Source organism: Barbus barbus (genome assembly GCF_936440315.1).
Source record: "Barbus barbus genome assembly, chromosome: 29".
Lineage (NCBI taxonomy): Eukaryota > Metazoa > Chordata > Actinopteri > Cypriniformes > Cyprinidae > Barbus > Barbus barbus.
In genome coordinates this window covers 14,872,640-14,894,966 of record NC_136757.1, presented here as the reverse complement: position 1 = coordinate 14,894,966, position 22,327 = coordinate 14,872,640, and the positions used below count along the sequence as shown (strand labels likewise).

At 38.2% G+C, this 22,327-nt stretch overlaps 1 protein-coding gene across 1 annotated transcript in view; it reads left to right on the top strand.

Moving 5' to 3' along the window:
• The window catches only part of LOC306849091 (glutamate receptor ionotropic, delta-2-like), a gene marked incomplete at both ends in the record, with an annotated part of 138,479 nt that extends 122,926 nt beyond the window's left edge, over positions 1-15,553 (top strand). The window contains 3 exons of the mRNA XM_079383944.1: positions 6,593-6,731; positions 14,786-14,981; positions 15,452-15,553. Coding sequence (XP_079240070.1) covers positions 6,593-6,731; positions 14,786-14,981; positions 15,452-15,553 — 437 coding nt within the window. The remainder of the gene's footprint in view (positions 1-6,592; positions 6,732-14,785; positions 14,982-15,451) is intronic.
• Positions 15,554-22,327: the final 6,774 nt, after the last annotated feature.

Sequence of the window (22,327 nt, the reverse complement as noted above, 5' to 3'; positions counted from 1 at the left end):
CTAAAGCACCGACTTGCCACGATTCTATACTCATTGCCAATCATATCTGATGACAGAAGCCTGTTCTCTGGCAGCCCTACATCTTATTAATGTTCTGCTTACTGTCGGTCACATTTCACCGCAGATCATTACCAGTGCAGGACTGAACATTTTTCATCAACATGGAGATGGTCCTCAATGCAGCACACAAGATCCAGAGGGCGAGGTTGGATCCAGATCCAACTCCTCCCACCTTACATATACCTAAACCTACCCGTCTCCACCCCCTGATCCCTAAACGTACCATCTCCACCCCCTGGATCTTTGTTCTGCAGTGAGGGTCTACTGTCAACATGGCCTATGGAATGGATTCCTAAAATGTTTTAGAACCCCTTTGACCTAAAATATTTACTTTAAAAAATATCCCCTGAGGTTTTAAATTAAAGCTGCAGTCCCTAACTTTTTTTTGGTAAAAAATGATCCGAAGTCAATATTTGAGCAAGTACATAAGCAGCCAGTGTTCATAACTATCGCCTTACTTTAGCCTGATTTACAACGGTAAGCTTATAATAATGTTTTCTGATTTGCGTGGTACAGATAGGTTTTCGCTGAAAATTCGAGCATGGCACTGAGTCATTACATCACGTCTGTAAACATAAAGAAGTTGTCCCGGCTACTAGGCTATCGCATGTGAGGATTTTGCAGGTAGCGGATCATTTAGCCTTTTCTCACAGCAGCTAGAATAATTAAATGTATAATTTTGATGGCGGATTGTAATCCAGAAAGGATTTGAAACACATGTAAATTAAATTAAATTATATTCCAGTTTTAAATGTGCCTCTGATTACAGATAGCCTTATTACACAAGATATTAAAATAATTTCTTAATATGAAATTCAAACGGCATGACAATTAGATGAGACTGTACAGAAATTGAAATCTACTTGCTAATAAACACTATACTCATAGTCACTCAATGCTGATGTTGTTAACATTAATCATTTGAGGAAAAAATTATAACAATAATAATAATTTGCACGGTTTGATGTGATATGAGCTGACCAATCTTTAGATTAAATCACCATTGGTAGTGCAATTTATTGTAATGTTTTTTTTTTCCTCAATTGGTCAGAACAAACGTGGCAGACTTGTTACTTGTTCAAATGGTAATGTATGATAAATTTTTATTTTGGTAAAATATTCCAAGACGTAGCCTAGAAGCTGTGTTTGTGAAGTATGTAAACATCCACACCGGTGCGGTGAATGACAGCAACACATTCACCTCAAAACATTAGACTCATCCGCGCTGCAGCCATGCCAGAGCACATCCCACACAAGGAAAATAATTCCGCAAGCAGCTGCAATTCCACGTTTTCAAACAGAGATGGTAGCAAAGAGGTAAAACTTACAGACAGCAGCTTTAATATTTCAATAATTCAGCATCACACGTGAATGTTCACGGCCCAAATGTAGGTTAGTGTATACTGAATAGAATATTTAGAATAGAATATTTCATCTTCATTCATTTATTTTTTCATTCATTGTTCTTTCATCCATATGATTTATTTAGTTACCTTTTCATCAAATTATGAACCCCCTGCTGTTCCTTCACAAATCTATTATACAACTTCTTATATAAACTTATAAAAAATTTATTGAAAGTTTGCACTGGTGCAAGCATTATTTATGGAGGTATAATTTAAAACGTCATTTGAAAAAGTCTTCTTATTGATACCAAAAAAATATAAAAATAGGGATTCAAATTGTATCAAATTAATAATAAAGACTACTACAAAGGCAAAATAACTAGGACTATTTGTCAAAAAAACACTGACTACTACTATTGGACATTTGCACTGTGTACATGAATGCAATGGCCTATCAGAGTTGTTTAATTTGGGTTATAATTTAATGTTTTTAATTATAATAGATTATAATCAGTGATTACAGCTAGTCCAAATCAGCATCTGATTCACTAATTATTTAAGTTTCATAAGTTTAAACTTCTGTTTGCAGTGGCACACAAAAATGAATGTTGAAGAAATGTCACCTAACATTCTAAAAGAAGCTTTAGAATCCAAATGTAATTCAATTTGGATTTATTTTATAGTTGTAATATGATTGCATGCTTATAATGTAGATGGTGGAACACTCAATAAACACTGCAGGTGACTGACCTGAGAAATTGAGAACGCTATGATCAACAAGATGTTGACATGTTGTAAATGGAGGTTTATTCTGCTTTGTTTATCATAATGAGAGTTCAGAAGTCAGGGCTCAATAGTTGCACTGTGTGAACTTACAGCGTCAGTGATAATGCCATATTAGCATTGCTTGCATTTGGTGTATGATTTATTCAATAAGAAGGCCAATGTGAAATTAAGGCACAGTTTTGATTTGCAGTTGCATAAAATGGCAAAAGTAATTCAGGATCACAGTTTTCAACTTGTTTTGGATGTGGTCAGAGAATGCAACATGCAGTTTTCCTTTGTTTCTGTTATAATTGTACAGCCCTACTCAGAGTCAATCTAGTATTTCGTATTTGAAATAGTCATATACTCAAGCTGTGCTATGCTGCATCGTGAACAGAAACACATTTTTGGGTTTGTATCTTTACACACCAGTACATCATCTTTCGGGAGGTTGGTTGTAGTTGACTTGTCCAGCTGTCTTCAACTCAAAGAATTATTTTAGCATAAAAATGTTCTGATTAATCCTTAACAGCACAGTATTTGACTCTTTTGCTTTTTCCTTTCTGCAGTTTAGCATTACTCACATATCCATACAAGTGTGAGATTGAGCTCTTTATAACTTTTAGATCCTTATTTTTTATGTATCATTACAGTAATATTTCCCTAAGCGGTAACTCCAAACTTCAAATTGAGAGGGCCTCCTGTAGCTGTGTTCAGTCTAATTTATATAAAGTCTCAGACTCATTATTTTGTACATTCATTTGCTTTAGCAGGCTTCAGGCCAGAGTTTCTGCACCAGTATGAGCGCTCAACTAAAAACAGTTTTTTCCTAAACTATAGTTAGTATTTTTTTTCCTTCATTTATCCTGCTTTCTCCTGTAACAACTTTGCTTCAGGATATCAGAAGTACCGTAGGTTACAAACCTCTGTTATATCGCTCCTATCTTCACTAAAATTTATATTTCATTGCACTACCATCTACAAATCCTACCATTATCTTCTTTTTGAAGAACTATTGAATATGGAAATGAGCTTTTTAGTCGATTGCCTCGATTTTGAACAAATGTTCTGACCGAGAACTCTTACAGATGTTGGTTTTGTTTGTATGATTATTTTTCATTTCACAGATGCACTTGGTGTATGAAGAGAATCAGTCAAAATTTCACCCTCATTTGGTTTAGAAACTAAAGTTTCATTATTCAGAAAAGAAACAAAAAAATTCTGCCTGAAGATGCATGTACTTTTTATGTAAAGACTAAAATCTCATGGACTTTTAAGTGTGTGCTGTCTGATACCAGGCTGCCAAGTCACAAAAAGCGTTTGTCAACTGTAAATAATTTCTATCCATTTTTATGTTGTTTTATAGTGTCATTGAGTTCCTTGAAAGGGCTGATCAGAGCCGATCCTCCCTATACGCAGAATACACAAGCTGCGTAGGGCCCCCGAAACACCAGGGGGCCCCCCTTGCTCTCAAAGATGTTTTAATTTTAGTTCCGTTTTTGAGTTTGGCCAGCGGTTATTGAAAACATGAATGATCATTTCTTTTAATGCGGTGCGCTGTCACCCTCTTTACGTAAAAAAATCAGTCAAATCATGTAACGTGACTGTTGTACAGTCTCTTGCTCGAGACTAAAAAAACGTGTTGAAAGCGCCCTGAGCCGCGGAAGAGATACTGTTTCTCGAGCGCTTTCCGCGAGCGAGATTCGAGACGGCGTAAATCACGGACACATGCGTTACATCCATTCTTTCATTCTTGGATGGCCTGTTCAGTCTTCAGATTTAAATCTCATTCAAAATGTTTGGTGGAATTTAAAGAAAATAGTAAAAAATAAAAAATAAAAAGATTAGCAGTAATCTGGAAGATTTTTCAAGTGAGGAATTGGCAATGATTGCAGTAGAGAGGTGAAGCTTCTAAGCACTTACAGACGGTGTTTAATGGTAATAAGCACTAGTCTGGACTCGAGTCACATGACTCGAGACTTTGATGACTAGCGACTCGATTCGACTTAGACTTTGACAGCAATGACTCGAGACTTGGCTTGGCAATTATTATAAATTTAAGTGTATTTACTTGTCTCAGTGTTTAGCGCATTTGCCGTTGCTAGGAAACGCTTATTTTTGTTTACTGTGTTGAGAGGTGCTGAAATCACGTTTGGTCTCGTACTGTATCGTGTATCTTGTCAGTGTGTGCACTTGCTTGGCCATTTTTAGTTGATAAACAGGAAAGTGGGTCCAGCTGAATTGAAATGGTGATTTGTTGGATTGGTATAAAAAAGGTTATTATACCGCGTCAACGGTCGCGGCAGTCGTCGTGTGAAGCCCTCTTAGTGTGAAGACCATCAACTCTACCGTGCGACTCCACCGGGCAGGGACACCGGCAAGGGATAGAAGTATCGCTTTTTATTTTAGTTTATTCATTTATATATTTATTATTGAAATGTTGTCAATTTGATTTAATTTCTTTATTTTCTTAAATATGTGGGTATATAGTATTTATAGAGTTGTAACTTTTAGTTTTAGTTACTTTTTCTTATTTGACAGAAGTCGCTTTGGACAAAAGCGTCTGCTAAATGACAAAAGTAAGTAAGTAAATTTGATATGGTAATTAATACTGAGACACTAATTTGGGCAAAGAGCACTAATGACTTGTTTAAGACTTGAAGCTAAAAGTTGAGGACTTGCAACTCGACTTGGACTTGCCTATTTTGACTTGGGACTTGTCTGTCTTGACTCGAGAATTGAATGCAAAGACTCGAGACTTACTTGTGACTTGCAAAACAATGACTTGGTCCCACCTCTGGTAATAAGTGTAAAAGATTAGCACAAAATGTGACTTTTAGGAAATAATTTTATGCATGAATGTTTAGAGCCAATAATATTTATTTATTTACTTTATCCATTTTCAACAACTTTACATTCTCAGAATCACTCAAATGTGTATTAATAAACTTTCTATAATCGTTTACTGATGTCTTTGTTGAATTGTTTTCATAAAACTTTCATAGATAGATAGATAGATAGACAGACAGACAGACAGACAGAGAGAGAGAGAGATTTACTGATTTATTCTTAGCGAATTACTGGTATAGAGTCAGCTGAAAGAAGCTTGTTGAGTATTCACTGACATTTACTTAAACTGAAGTCCAAAATCTCTGAGGTTTACATAGCAGATGAAGGAAGCAGTGCCCTTTAAATAGGACACTCCCTAACCTTAAAGTCTGATAACCCAAGATTTTTGATTATAAAAAAAAAAATGAGTGGGCCAATTTGCTCTCAAATTAAAATTGCAAAAAAGTTTGTGTGGAGCAGAGAGTACACAGCCTGCGGGATGTATGCGAGTCATCTAAAAACTTTCTTTAATAAGACAGCTCATCTCAGCGGACCCCCTACAGAAATAGAATTGTCAGATACCTTATTGAGTGCTGAAATGCTTGGCACTTACCACACAAGGCTGGAATGATACGGCAACCCACAAGGATAGATGGGACTAATTTTTTTAACAGTTTTCAGTGTTGCTGCGAGCCTTGAATTGTGCAGATCCATCATTATTGTGGTGTGCAGTACTTTTAGAGGAGCCGCTGTCTTTTCTGGCTGGTAAATTAGCAGGGATCTGAAATGCAGAATAAACAGACGTGCTTCTGCTCTAACTGTGGGGCTGGGGAAATGTAGATTTGACATTACAATTGATGGCCTTTTTTGTCTGACTCAAATGGAGTTTTTTCCATCTTTAAAGTCTCAGTTATTTGGATCTTGCACACTTGGATACCTCCATTTGTTTCCAGTCTGTCAGAGTACTGCACTACTTAAGATGAAGCCCTTTTTATTCAAACTACATAGAGAAATATAACGATGCATTTAACTAGCTGGGGACAACCATGACATATTATTTCTTATTATTTCACTGAGGAGATGCTCACAATGTTTCCAATGCAAAAAAATAATAATAATCAGTGTTTTCATCCTATTTTACAAGGGGACAAAATCTGAACGTCCAAAATATGTTATAGGTTTATATGAATATTGCTGGTATATTTTCTGTGTATACTTTAATAGAGAGTGAGAGCACCCAACAGAGAATATGGATATGGTTGTAATACAGATTATTTATTATGTCTTATATAATTTTAAACATTTGAACATTAAATATTATCTCATTAAATATACAAACATAATTAGAGAATATATCTTGAATTAAGTTTTGAATCATAATTTACTTGCCTTTTTAAAATACTGTTCAAATTTTGCAAAAATGTCACCAGAATGACTCTTTTGAGCCATCATATGATGAACTAAACTAGATTTGGCTGCCAGATTGGTCTTTATTTAAAATATATTTTGAAAGCTCACGTGTCTGATGTAATTTCAAAGATGGCACAATCATCAGCCTTTTTTGTTTGCTCTTTTCTCCTGTTTCTCTACAGGTGGTGAGGTGCCCTACACGACTTTGGCTACAAGGATGATGATGGGGGTTTGGTGGCTCTTTGCTCTGATAGTCATCTCCTCCTACACGGCAAATCTGGCTGCTTTCCTCACCATCTCCCGCATCGAGAACTCCATTCAGTGAGTGCAAACATTTATTCAAAGTGTCGCTCTTGCAGCTAGCATCAAACATGTAATCATCCTCACAATAACAAAACAACAAACAACTTTCTTTAGCTTTCGATCTTCATCTCAGTTAAATATGTTGTTGTGTAGTTTAAGCATCACTAACAAAGATAGGATTTTCTGGCTTTTATTGTGTTTGGACAGGAATTGTATTAATTGAGCAACATTCTTCCAGTGAAAATGTCTGTCCTGTTCTTTTTCTGCTACAAAAAATGTGTCTACTATAGTCCAGAGGTGTTTTCAGTTCACAAAAGGTGTTTTCAGTTCAACTGTGTATATAAATTCTAACGAGACCTCAATACAGGTTTCATGGTGCTCCTGCTTCACAAATCAGTTAACTTGTGTGTGTGTGTGTGTGTGTGTGTGTGTGTGTGTGTGTGTGTGTGTGTGTGTGTGTGTGTGTGTGTGTGTGTGTGTGTGTGTGTACATACCTTACCATTTTTGGGGGGACAAATTTGTATTGTACCCAGAAGCGAGTTAAACCTGACATTGTGCATGTGTGTGTGTGTGTAGAAGATCTCTGGGGGCATGCAAACTCCCTGTTTTAATTTCCTGTGGCACAAATTAGATCTATCATTCCAGTTAGAATGACGTCAGACGTCTCTGCACCAGTGATTCATTTAACCGCCTGGTTGAGTGCACAGAGACAGACAGAAAACACAGCTTTTTCCATTTTGAAAAGGTAATTTTTGAAGTGTATTTATAAAGTAAATTTCATTAGTGATGAGGGGGTACATTTTAAACCAGAGCGGCTGCTACTCTTCCTTTTATGAAGATCATGGCCTTCTATTATTAGCATTCAGAAGTCAGGAATATGTCATTTCTATAAATACTAGTAAAAACACTTTTTTAAGTGATGGGTGGATGTATAATTAGTGACGAATCTTGTCAAGCATCAAAAAACAACAATTCTGAATGTTATATGAGAGTATAACTTACAAGAATATTTGAAACAGACTGTAATGGTGTCACTTCCTATTAGTTTGAGGTGGTGGTTGTTTAAGTGTGGATCAGAATCAGAGCACAGAATCCTGTTTTGATTAAAATTATTGTTTTAATTATTATTTTAATATCATTCAATTAATTTTACCCTGGAAAACATGTCAAATCAGAATCAGAATGTGCTTTATTGGCCAGGTATGTTTACACTTACGAGGAATTTTTTATAGTGACAGAAGCTCCACAGTGCAACAGAAAGACAGCAACAGGACAGGACACAGATAATAAAAGAATAATATACAAATAGGCAATGTACAAAACAGCAAAAACACAATATAATATAGACAATTATGTGTGTACAGGTCTGATATGTGCAAATTTGAAATTAAAAAAATAAGTATGTGTGGTGAATAAATAATGTATAATAGAGTTGTGTGTTCCGCGTTTATTGTCAAGTGTTCATGAGATGGATTGCCTGAGGGAAGAAACTGTTTCTGTGTCTGGTCGTTCTGGTTTTCAGAGCTCTGTAGCGTCGACCAGATGGTAACAGTTCAAAGAGTGAGTGTGCTGGATGTGAGAGTCCAGAGTGATTTTACCAGCCCTTTTGCTCACTCTGGATAAGTACAGTTCTTGGAGAGTGGGGAGGGTTGTACCAGTGATTCGCTCAGCAGTCCGGACTACCCTCCGTAGTCTTCTGAGGTCAGATTTGGTAGCTGAGCTGAACCAGACAGTTATTGAAGTGCAGAGGATGGATTCAATGATGGCAGAGTAGAACTGTTTCAGTAAGTCCTGTGGCAGGTTGAACTTCCTCAGCTGGCGAAGGCTGGCTAACAACCTCTGCTGGGCCTTTTTCACAATGGACTCAATGTGATTGTCCCACTTCAGGTCCTGAGAAATTGTGGTTCCCAGGAATCTGAATGACTCCACTGCAGTCACAGTGCTGTTCATGATGGTGAGTGGGGGGAGAGCAGCGGGGTTTCTCCTGAAGTCCACGATCATCTCCACAGTTTTGAGCGTGTTAAGCTCCAGGTTGTTAAGACTGCACCAGACAGCCAGCTCCTTAACCTCCTGTTTGTAAGCAGACTCGTCACCGTCCTGGATGAGTGGGGATGATGGTGGAGCGTTTGAACAGCTGGACTTCGCACAGCTCCAGTGATCTGTTGAAGATCTGTGTGAAGATGGGGGCCAGCTGGTCAGCACAGATTTTTAGGCAGGCTGGTGACACACCGTCTGGGCCTGGTGCTTTCCTTCTTTTGTTCTTTCTGAAGACCTGGCGGACATCATCTTCGCTGATCTGAATTGTAGGTGTGGGGGAGAGGGAGGTTGCTGGAGGTGTGAATGGTTGTGTGGAGAGGTGTTCAGGGCGGGTGTGGGGTGATTTTTCAAACCTGCAGTAGAACTCATTCAGGCCGTCTACTAGTTGTTGATTCAATGTAACAATGTAACAATTGTCAAAAACCTTTATATGGACAAAAATTAAAATGAAGTTCTTTAATTTCTAGGTAATTTATGTTTACTGATCAAATCTCTAGTTTTTATTGTGCGGGCAAAACACAATTGAGGGGTGTACAAATAAATGTTCCTCAAAACCCTTATCTTTCATAATTCATACTCACATTTGAACATATCTTTGCAAAAATTATGTATGGATAATTAAGCAAACCTAAGTTGATTCAGTCCAGTAAGTGTTCTTCTTTAAATATTGCTAACAATATACAGTACAGTACAGTAAGTTATTTTTACATTTACGTTATAATTTTTTGTATATAAAAATTAAATAAATAAAGATTTCACAGCAGAAAGTTGTGACAACCTGAAGGTGGAGGTTTTTTTAGAATTATACTGTGAGCCCTTTTACTTCAGTTAAAAAAAAAAATTATCATAAACCTGTCCAGTCACTGCCTTGACTCTGCCCACTATGAGATGTCACTAATCAAGTGCAGTAATTAGACTAATCAGACAGTGCCCAGCAGTCAGAGTTAACTGTGTTTTGTAATAACATGTACTCTGTGATTTCTAATATCTTACATGTGGTTAGTCTATTTCAACAATGACTGGAAGTGATAGAGTTAATTGTGCTTAGAACGATCCTCGTCTCCATCATATAACTATGTAGGTGATTTAGGGAGGGGGCGTTACTAGGGAAAATGGGTGTATTTAGTATTTATTTTTTCAGAGATCTCAGTTTGTTTATTTTTCTTTGCATTAGATTATCATTAATGAGCTTGTGCTTAGATCGCTTGATTCTAGCTCTATGCACCTAATTAGGATTTCCATAAATTTAAATGTATTATCTTTTAATGTGTAGACGATGGCAGGGTCATTACAGAAATAATTACAGCCTAAACTCCGTACCCAGGGGTCTGTTGTATTTAAAATACACAATTCAGTCAGGATGAGCTGAAAGATTTATGAGACCAACTGGGTGTTGGGGTGAGTTCACAATTACATAGTTTTGTCTTGAGAAGAGATTCATTACTTAATAGATTTAAAGTCGGTACTGTTTATTTAGTATCATATTCTTTTGTTGCTGTGAGAATTTTAAGCCAGATGGATAGGGGACCAAAAGGAGGAGTGTTAGCTCATCAGTCTCTTTTTATCGACTTTACTGATCCTAACCCAGTGTTAATTAAATCAGGGCGACATCAACTTATCGACAACTCTCACTTACCCCACATAGCTCTTAACCAGTAACACAAAATCTATGCATTCACTCGTTTAATTCATCAGACTGGTTCTCCAGGAATTCAGACGAACACTTTGTACTTATTTGATATTGAATGCGTTTATGTGAAACTTTTTCTGAGGTAAGTATCAAAAGCACAAATCAATGCCCGCAGAGTGAAATTTAACTGTAGAAACTGGTTTTTAGTTTTTTTTTTGTTTTACATTATGCACATGCTGGCACTGTGATGGCTCTGATTCAGCTGTAGATGTTTAGAGAAAGGATTTATCATCTTGTGAGTGAGGAAAACACTTCAGATGGATGTTGTTTGTGCTGATTGCCATTGTTTTGATTGATTTGCAAAACTGTGCCACTGATTTGCTGGATGTAATACAGTTTAGCAAAAAAGAAACATTTTCACTGATGTTCAGTTTTATCCCAAAACAGCATGAAAATGCCATCCAATTTGCCTTTTTAACAGAGAAAAGTACTAAACACTGTACTGCAGCCTTAATGTTTAAATCTGCATTACAATGTGCCCTTGTGAGGAAGCGTGTTTGAATATTCATGCATATTGTTGAATCGGTTTAGAAGTATAAAAATGGTTTAAGAAACAGATTGCACAATGCGGTTCCATACGTGTCGGTTTTCAACATGGCTGTGAGATACATCCATCTGTGAAGGTGAAGGAGGGCCAGGCTACAGGTTTCTCGAGATTTTTTTTTTCTTTTCTGTGCTCTGTTTGCCAGCTATGCCAGTTTGCCTGCGGTCTGGCTAGTTACAGTCACTCTGTGCCATAGATGACAGTTTTCCTGGGCAAAGCAAAGAGATCAGCTAAGCGGCCATAGCATTTGAATGCCGCCAGATGGTCACCTATAAAGGGTGTGAAAAAGCGTATAGACAGATAGATTGCTATTCTTGAGGCTAACTAAATTTTGCAGTAAAAAGAACACATTGCTGCATTGCAAATGTTCCACTAGTATTAAAATTTACAGAGATGGATTTAACTGCAGTCAACTGAATCTATAAATATTGCAATCTAGGGCAAATCTACAACAGTCAGTCTACTTGTTCAATCCCTGACCTTGTTTGAAGACCTCATTTTCTGGCTTTTACTGCATGTTATTTAACTGTGAGGACATCTACAGTGCACTCCAAAAGTATTGGAACAGTAAAGACAAAATTGCTCTGTTGGCTGTGGAGTCAAGGCATTTGCAAATATGATTAAAAGATGAATATGAGACAAAACTACAGAATGTTCAGAATGTGCCGTTTCAACACATACATGTTTTACCAAATAAAAAGAACAGCTCTTTTAGAGTTAATCCCACTCATTGATGTGAGCATAAGTATTGGGACCGTTGAACATAAGGCAGATATAAAAGATTAAAAGCTATTATTTAGTTGCAGGTCCCTTGCACACAATCACAGATATACATCTGTGACCCATAGACATCACGAGACTCTTGGTCTCATCCTTTGAAATGCTTTTCCCAGCCTTTAATGCAGCCAATTCCAATTGTTGCTTGTTTTGGGGAGTTAGTCTCCTCTTCAGCTGGTGAAATTCATGTTCAATCGGATTTAAATCTGGAGATTGACTTGGGCAATCTAAGACTTTCCATTTATTTGCCCTTATAAATTCCTTGACTGAACTGGCAGGGTGTTCCAGAGGCAGCCATGCATGCCCATGCCACGACAACACCTCCACCATGCTTTACAGATGAGGCTGTATGCTTGGGATCATTTGCAGTTCCCTTTTTTTCTCCACATTTTTGCTTTCCCATCACTTAGATAAAGGTTCATCTTTGTCTCATCGGTCCATAAACACCGTTCCAAAACTCTTCTGGCTCACCTTTGTGCTTTTTTGCAAACTCTAATCTTGCCTTTCTATTTTCGGTGCTGGTCAGAGGTTTGCATCTTGCTGTGTAGCATCTGTGATTCTGTGTCAAAGTCTCCTGAGGACAGTAAATTGTCAGAGCATCACCCCAGCTTTCTGGAACTGGTTGGTGATTTTACAGACACGTCTTTTAGGGTTCATTTTCACAGCTTTTATGATTTGTCTGCCATCAACTACTGTTGTTTTCTCAGCTGATCAGGTCATTGTTGGTTGCTGGTGTCGCTGGTGGTTTCCAAATTCTTGATTTCTCCATGCCCTTTGGTTTTGCTAGAGCTCTAACTGACTTCCTCTTTTCTTTTACCATCCAAATTGCTTGCTTTTCTCTCAAAGTCAGCTCCCTCATCTTCATCTTGGTTTGTGTGTGTCATCATCGAATGCAAGATTCAGAATGCAGAAGTAATGGATATAACTGATGCGACACATTCCCTGCTTTTAATATCTGAAGAATGAATGCAACAGGACACAGCTGATCACTTAGAAAGACCTGTGAGGCAACTGCTCCAATACTTATGCTCACATCAGATAGAGAGATGAAACTCTAAAAGTGCTGAACTTCTTAGCTGGTAAAACATCTATGTGTTGAATCACCCAATAATAAAATGTGACATTCTGTAATTTTGTCTCATATTCATCTTTTAATCATATTTGTAAAAGTCTTGACTCCACAGCCAACAGAGCAATTTTGTCTTTACTGTTCCAATACTTTTGGAGGGCACTGTATATGCAGTGTACTCATATATGTAGATGGATGCTTTTAAAATATGCAGTTTTTCTCTTTCAGGAAAACAAAGTTAAAATATTGAAGACTCATCCTGCACTACACAGATTTTCTCTAGAATGCTAAAAAGACCTGTAAAATGAGTATTCAAAAAAAGGTCAAAAGTATTTTATTGCTATGTTGGCGAAGCTGAATTTTCAGCATCATTACTCCAGTCTTTAGTGCTGCATGATCCTTCAAAAATCATTCTAATATGCTGATTTTCTGCTCGAGAAACATTTCTTCTTATTGTCAATGTTAAAAATAGTTGATGTTTGATAGTTTTTTTCGTCAAAATTCTTTGATTAACAAATTATAAAATAATATATATATGAAAAGATAAACATTAATTTGAAAGAGAATTTTAGTAACATTGTAAATGTCTATAATGTTACTTTTGATCAGTTGAATGCATCCTTGCTGAATAAAAGAATTGATTTCCTAAAAAATAGTCTTACTGACCCCAAACTTTTAAATGGTAGTATATATATATATATATATATATATATATATATATATATATATATATATATATATATATATATATAGTACTACAAATCTATTATAATATCCATTCTCTAAACTGTATTATCGGTGTTTTATTATTTGTTATTTATAACAGAATTTAGAAGTTTAAGAAATTGAGTAGTATGAAGACTTTAACAAGTAGTAAATCATCATTTATGATTGTGACATAAAAGCCTGTTGGCTACTTTAAAAAGGGGAGAGGGGCAAGTACTTCTTTATGTTTCACTCAAACGTTCTACTTTAATAAGAAATATGTCAAGAGGAGTGAAAACTGCTTTTAGTGCTTCTATATTAGGTGCACAGTAGTGACCCACAGAGTAGAACACAAAGACAAAGGACTTACATTAGCATTGAAAACAAAATTTCACAGAACGGACCAGTGTTTTTCAGTACTCCTTCAGTGGTGTTTTATAGTACTGCAGGGTACTCACGGGTCATTTTTATAGCAATTCTCCATGCAAATGACACCCGACACATAACCGCAATGCTTAGGGAGGGGCGGAGATTAAGTGCCGAGATTAATTGGGAGCAATAAAAGATTAACATTTGTGGGCAAGTTCATTAAACCTTCAAAGGGTGCTAGCGGAGTTAAGTACTAGAAGAAGACGACAGCTGTCTGATGTAATAATATTTGATAAATTAGAGGTCAGTCCAACTATCTGCTGGAATCTCAGTGGCACCAACCCATGCTTTCTGCTGTCGTTGACATGATGCTCAAATGTATAGAAATATTAATCATGTTGAATATTAACACATTACGAAAGCACTAATTTGTATCATTATCAGTTTTCTAAATGAAGTGAGACTTAATGAAACGCTTTGATGAACTGCAGTATTTTGATCATGGCATGAGGGGAAACAGAGAAGCCTTCGTCTTTATTGTGTTTTCCAATTATTTGCTTAATATAAATATTACTGCGGGGAATTACCGTCCCTTGGTTGGCTAACTTTTAATTAGATGTAAGATATTAACACAAATTGCTGAATAAACAGTATTTGACATAATATAAGTGGGTGAGTGTCTGCGCAACAAAGCTGCTGGATGGATTTAAACTCACTTGCACTGGTACAATTAAGCTGAATCGTGTGGGTATTCATGCATGTACATTGTAGATTTTGCAAATAATGTTTTAATCGTTAAATTATTACGCCCCCGGGCATCAACCCAATAATGCTGTTTCTCAAAATTTCCGATTGTAATATGTTTCAATGTTCCCCTCCAGGTCTCTGCAGGATTTGGCTAAGCAGACAGACTTGCCATACGGCACAGTTCTGGACTCGGCCGTCTACGACCAGGTCCGCAGCAAAGGCATGAACCCTTTCGAGAGGGACCCGATGTACTCGCATATGTGGAGGATGATCAACCGGACAGGAGGATCCGAAAACAACGTGGAGGAATCAAAAGAAGGCATCCGGAAGGTAGGGTGCTCCGAGCGCTATGACTGCCGCAGCCATTTATCTAATTACGGTGCTTAACTAAGCAACGGTTTGTGAAGATATCGCTAATGTTCTCTGAATAGAGATATCAAAGCAAAAATGCGCTAATGTGGCTTAATGGTGCTTGAGTTATGAGTGATTTAAATCTGAAAATTCCCCCACCAAATTCCCATACTAATTAGGTGCGGGTTAATGCCTTATTTGTTAACCCACGATTTTTTATTCCTCTCTTCCAAGCGTGTTTTCATTTGGAATTTTAAATGAGCTTGAGCGCTACAATTAAAAAGGCTGGTAGGCGAGTGAAGTATGAAGGCAGAGGGTCTGTGCCGCCTTCAGATCTTGTGAGAATACTAAAGAGTAAATGGCTGACTAGAGTGTTTTGTTAATGTGATAACATCTCACAGGTGTTCAGTTAAATATTGTATGACATGGTGACACCTCTGTCTTGCCAGAGGCATCACCCTCCTTTAGCCTCTCCTTCCTTTGCCTCTTCTGTCTCGCCTGCCTGTCTTCCTCTGTGGCATTTTGGCTTCAGAGCACCCCCTTGTGACTGACTCCTGGAGTTTCTCTCAGTATCAGAGAGAATTACATTTCAGCCATTTAACTGATGTTGTCAACTAAAGTGATTTTATAAGACATGCTTCTACATTTTTGCAAGCAATTGTGCACCAAAATGAATAATCTTTAAATAGTTTGACTGTTTTAGTTTAAAATGCTAATGTTAAACTGGCCTTATTTTCTAAAGTGTTCATTTTGGGAGATCCTACAGTTGACATCATAAAAGCAGTATTAAAGGAATACGCAACCCAAATATGAAAATTATATCATTATTTACTCACCCTCATATTGTTTGAGATTGTTCTGTGGAACACAAAAGAAGATATTTTGAAGAATGTTGGTACCCAAACTGTTTTGGTTCCAATTGACTTCCATAGTATGAACAAAAATGCAATGTATGTCAGTAGGAATGAAATGGTTTGGTTGCCAGCATTCTTCAAAATATCTTCGTATCGTCAGCCATACAGGTTTCGAATTACATGATGGCAAGTATATGATAACAGAATTGTCGGGGTGAACTGTCTCTTTAAGCCTCCAACAGCTTTTAGAAAATGTTATAACTCTGTAGAGGTGAAACAGTTATGTGTGCAATTATGTGTGTTGTTAAATGCAATATTGACTTTAAACAAATTCTATTCCGAGCAGAGACAATGTTGATGTTTTGGCACACTTTTTATGTGCAGAAAACAACATAAAAACAATGATCTTAAAATAAATCACTATCTGACTTTTGGCAAATACATACACATATTGTATTCTGCGACAATAAAGTTTTTAAGAATACACAACAAATAACAAATGGAAAAAAGTGGCAGATTCTTAGTAACAGAAGCCTTTCTGCCTCTCTGACATTTTCTCTTCTCATTTATTACACAAATAGCCTTGCAAACCCTTTGTAAGCACAGGCAAATGTTCTTCTTTAAAGTTTCAGCCAAAAAGTATAAGTTCTGTCACCATGTACTCATTGACTTTCTTCCATGGAACAACAACGGATGCATTTAGCAGAATGTCTGAGCTTTTATATTGCATACAGTGAAAGTGAATGGGGGACAGATGCTTTTAAGCTTAAAAATTACCATAAAGTAGCCCATATAACTTGAAGTCTTCTGAAACCATACAGTATCTTTTTGTTTTGGTCACTTGAAAGTATGGTCTTGAAAATGTTGCTTAAAAATAAAAATGCTTTGAAAAAAAATAGCATTTTCATCATTCACTTTCATTATATAGAAAAGAGCGGCTTGGACATTCTTGTGTAGATAAGACCCTTTGTGTTCTACAGGTAAAAAAAAATAAAAAATAAACCCAATAATGGTTTTGGAACAACATGAGAGTAAGTAAATGATGATGAATTTTATTTTTGGATTAACTATCCCTTTAAAGAATCAAAGAACAGCCGCAGAATTCATTGTGTAACAGCAGGACTTGTGAGATCCATAATAAATGAGTATCTGGTACACTGGACAAACATCTGCTCTGATTTCCCCTGCAAATATTTACGATATTTATTCTCAATTGTATTCATCTCTTCTCTGAGCTAGTCATGTGCTAATGGTGAGAGCCCGTTTGTCTCATTTTTCAATAATAGGAGCAGACTGGGAATTTCATTTCACTGCTAAGGAAGATGATTTCATAATTCATGAGAGGAGCATACAAGATTTCTATTTTTATGGCACATTTTCCCCCACATTGCAAAACATTAATACTTTCACTCAAGATGAATGTGTTTCATGAATTTCCATAGGTCTTATAAAGTGTAAAAAACGAGGTGTAACTGAAGTTGACAAAAGAAGGCAACAGTTAGTATGTTTTGTTTCCTCTTTGAATTGAATTGATGTCCTTAATAACTATTTTAAATAAATGGCTAAACTTAGAATATCAAGTTTCCATGACTGTCATCTTGGTAAAAAGGATTTTTATACGTGGATGTATAAAGGAGGCTTTCTTCTGGAAACTGTATAACTTGCAGAAGGACATGAGAAGATCTGCGTCCTAGGAAGACATTTTTCAGGTCATCAGGTGAGATATCCCCATTATGTCTAGCCCAGTACCCACCGGAGGAGAATTTTGTACATAGGCCATTAGTTGACATCAAAACATGATGGAAAGAGGGGAGCGGGAGGGGTGTGGAGAAGGGGAGAGAGAGGTGCCTTTGACTGCTAACAAGAGAGTCGATATAAGCCAGCACTAAAAGGATTTCAATCATATTTTACCATACACAGACTTCATTATCCAAGGCTTATATGGCCAGCATGTCCATTGCCCAAGAGAGAAAGGAAGAAGCAACTAAGGCCAAGACACAGCTGAGAGAGTAAAGACAACTCGGGGAGGGAGAGGGAGGTGGAAGAAAGAAGGAGGTAGATGTGAAGAAAGACAAAAATCAAAGTTCTGTCATTATTTATGCACCATGTCATTCTAAACCTTTATGCCTTCTCTTACTTGTTGCTCTTCTCTGTTAACTTATAATGGACTACTGATCGAATGTTTGAGGTCAGTAAAATTGTTTTTAAAAGATATTCTTCGGCCATCAGTAGATGGTAGGCTGTTTTCACCACTCTATCATTGCTACTTCTGATGGGAATGGAGTTGGGCTTCACGCATCTTGTCGACTATGGGCGCCACACCCATGCGCCTTCAGACATTTTCGTTCGTAAAGCTGTTGAGTTGCATAAGGGCAGAGGGACAAGCAAAGCATCTTCATCTCCATACCGCGGAGGGTCTGCTCATGCTTAGTGGTTGCTGGCCAGGAAGCAGAACCGTACAGTCCAACTGGACATACAACGGTTTTGTAGATCTTGCCCTTGAGTAGTGTGAGGATTTGGCATAGAGGTCTTCACGGGTCCACTTGGATCCGAAAACCCGAGGTCCTCTGGTACTTTAAAATAAATGTGCATTTTCCAAATGGACCCAATAAGATATAAGTAATTCATGCATTTGTCATTCCTCGATTGGACAATTGTAATTCACTTTATTATGGGATTATCTGCTCATCTATGGAGTGTTTACAATTTGTCCAAAATGCAGGAGCCAGGCTTTTGACTGGAACTCGTAAATTTCAGCACATCTCTCCTATCTTGATTTATCTTCTGTGGTTGCCTGTAAAATTGAGAGCTGAATATAAAATATTAATCTTGGTTTATAAAACGCTCAATCTTGAACCGGTTTATTAATTAATTTATTAATTTTATGCACGTCGGATACGGGTAAGAAGTGATTCGGATTGGGTGTGAATTTTAGGACCAGAGAAGTCCTCTAATTTGGCGGTCACAGAGAACGCCCGTAACTAGGGGTGGGCGATATAGCCTCAAAATTATATCACGATATTTCAAGAATATTTGTGATAATGATAATTATGATGATATACAAAAAAATATGGAACAACGATTTATTGGTGATTGCAGCTGGCGGGCAGCAGCATTTATTACTGCAAACACATTTTCCATCCTTTACCAATGAGCTACTGTCATTGATGATAGACTTCCTAATTTGAAGTGTAAATCTATTTGCATGAGGTGAAAGACACAGCATTATAGTGCAATAGTAGTGACCAGTGTTGGGCAAGTTACTTTAAAAAAAAAAAAAAGTAATTAGTTATAGTTACTAGTTACTTCTCACAAATAGTAACTGAGTTACATCATTATAAAAGTAACCAATTACCAGGGAAAGTAACTATTGCGTTACGTTGCTTTTTTTATTTTTAAATGTTCAAATATGTCAAATAACTTGGATGCCTATTAAATGTTAAATGAATGAAATGGACACTACATGGAATAAATTATTATTTTTAAACATTGTATACTAATACAAAACAACAATTTAAAAATACTTATTTAACACTGAACATTTTTTAACATTCTAGCAGACATTATGCCAACAAAGCACAATTTAACTTAAAATTAATAAAGTAAAGTAAAGTAAAGTCGTGACGTATGGTGACCCATACTCGAAATTGGTGCTCTGCGTTTAACCCATCCAAGTGCACACACACACAGCAGTGAGTAGTGAACAAATGCACACACACACACCGTGAACACACACCCGGAGCAGTGGGCAGCCATGCTGCGGCGCCCGGGGAGCAATTGGGGGTTCGGTGCCTTGCTCAAGGGCACCTCAGTCGTGGTATTGAGGGTGGAGAGAGCGCTGTACATTCACTCCCCCCACCTACAATCCCTGCCGGCCGGGGACTCGAACTCACAACCTTTCGATTACGAGTCCGACTCTCTAACCATTAGGCCACGACTTCCCCCAATACAATAAGTTAGTAAAATAATATTTTGTGCCCATTTTTGAGACCCCCTTCTTGAATCAGGCATGCAAATAAACGCAGCCTTGCTGAGCAGAAGGGAATTTTTTTATAACATTAGAAAATATTACAGATCCCAATTTGAACACTATGTGTGAACATTATAATAAATGTATTAATAGAGATGTTGTAATTATTATCATTATTATAAGTGTTGGGGGTAACGCATTACAAGTAACGTGAGTTACGTAAAAAACAGATTTAGTATTCATAACCCTCTCTGCGGAAGGAAGACACGAGAAACGCAGATGCCGCTGCCCGAGGGGAAGTATCCGCAAGGCGGAGGAGTGGTCATGGGATCTGACAGGTGAGGATGGAGATAGAGACTCGCTCGTCTCCGATCCCTCCATCAGATCTCGATGCGAACCCCACGAGCGCCGCCTCCGTTCCGCCTCAGCAGAATCGGGGCCAGCGCCGCGGGGAACGCCAAACACACACAAGTTGTGTGTATCCCCCGCACACAAAAAACGTTTGCAGGGAGGAACACACAGCTCGTATTGCGCTTCTCCCATAATCCTTAAACTGGCTCTTCTTAGACATAGCTAAAGACAGACAACAGTAAATAAGACTGACAGAAACACAGAGCGCTAGCTGAATGACAGAAGCTGATGCCGGTTTCACCGCACGTGCTTTTATACCAGCTGGTCATTACGTCACCTCGCCCGTGACGTCCCTCCCATCCATTGGACAGATTTCATTGGTATTCAGAGCCGGTCACGCTGAAGGCGTTCCCCAAAGCGTTTCCTGACGCAGCTTGAGTTCCTGAAGAGGAACATAACGTTCTGCAGTATGTTTAATTGTTTAAGGCCATTTCGCGATTTTAATCATCATACAGTAACCAGCAACAACCTTCCTCTTCTCATGGAAGACATGCGATGCAATACTAAACAGTAGTGATGGGATTTATGGCTCTTTGAGGGGATCCGGATCTTGGCGATCCGTTCCTTTCAAAGAGTCGTTCAAAAGAACGGCTCTTTTGGCTCTTTTTAAATATTTAGTCAGTTTTAAGAAGCCAGCTTGGGGGCATCTTAGTTTATCCTGGAAATAATCACTGGGAGGAATAATGAGGTGAGATTTGTAGTCAATTAAATTAAAACTCAGATATCACACACCAATATCTGAGTTTGAATTATTCTGAAATATTGATTATTACCTCATGTGACGGCAGCGTGCACAAGTCATGGCTCCGCTCCTACCCAATGACAGAGGCACGCAGGGTTTTTTTCCACTGGAGTACTCACGTGAAGGATGCGTGCACAACTATCATCATGCTGTTAGGCAGTAGCACCCCTGTGCTGGGTGCGCCCCTCCCCCTATAACTGTTCTGTCTCGCGGAGGAGCTAATTTGTGTGCATCTGTGTGAAACACGCATAGGAAAAAAAGAACGACAGAAAGAACGGCTCCCCCCCCAGCCGCGACTCGGCTCCCATCGTTCATGTTTATGAGCCGTTCAAAAGAATCGGTTCGTTCGCGAACGTCACAACTCTACTAAACAATTTCTCGCTGTCATTGTTCGCTATTTTATTTTATACAATTATTCAGTCTCTTTGCATATTCGGGCGAATTTTTTTTTTTGCTAGTTTCAGCTGGACAATTTCGGCTGCCGTAATCAGTGCATCCCTAGTAAATACGTCATCAAGTCGCTATATCATTGATATCGCGGTATGACATTTTTTTTTATCATGTAAAAATTTATACCGGTATTATTGTGGATGGTATATGGCACACCCCTACCCGTAACCACCCCATGTTGGCGCAGGCATCACGGAGGGATTTGCTGTCACTCCTAAAGAGCGAAGCAAGATATCTGAATTAGGTGACCTTGTTCAGTGGCTGCCCTCTAACTCTGTTCATCCCATTAGTCTGGGGCCCACACTTCATGTTACCAGTCTTCTTGATGTTGAGGCGCAATCCATGTATGTCCAGCCACTCACTCCAGTCTTGTATTTGACGTTCAAGCCCACAATGTGTTTCGTCAGCTTGGAAGATAGCATCGGTGAACTGAAGTGACCAGGGTTGAGATGCCTGAATATCCACCGTGGCCGTTTCCATGCAAAGGAAGCAGGGAGAGGTCAGATCCCTAGTGTATGCAGGCGGCGATTTGGAACAGTTCGGACAGGCCGGTGGGGCATAGGAAAACACTGGTGGTGTTGGCGTAGAGGAATTGGTTCCACCTTACCTATACTTCGGGGGTGCTGTGAGAGTGGAGGGAATGCCAGATGAGGTCCCGGGGCAAGCGAATGAATGCCTTCTCAAGAAAGGCCATGTGGACTGGGTGGTTCTTCTCCTGGTGCCTCTCCAGCAGCAGTCTGATGGTGTGGATCACATCAAATGCATCAAATAAACACTGATTTGGACTGATAGAGACAATCTTCCAGAGACTGGCGTTGATTGCACGCTCAAATGTCATCATGGCGTGGCAGAGCAGGCGGATCGGGCAATAAGTGTCATATTCACAGACATTGCCATT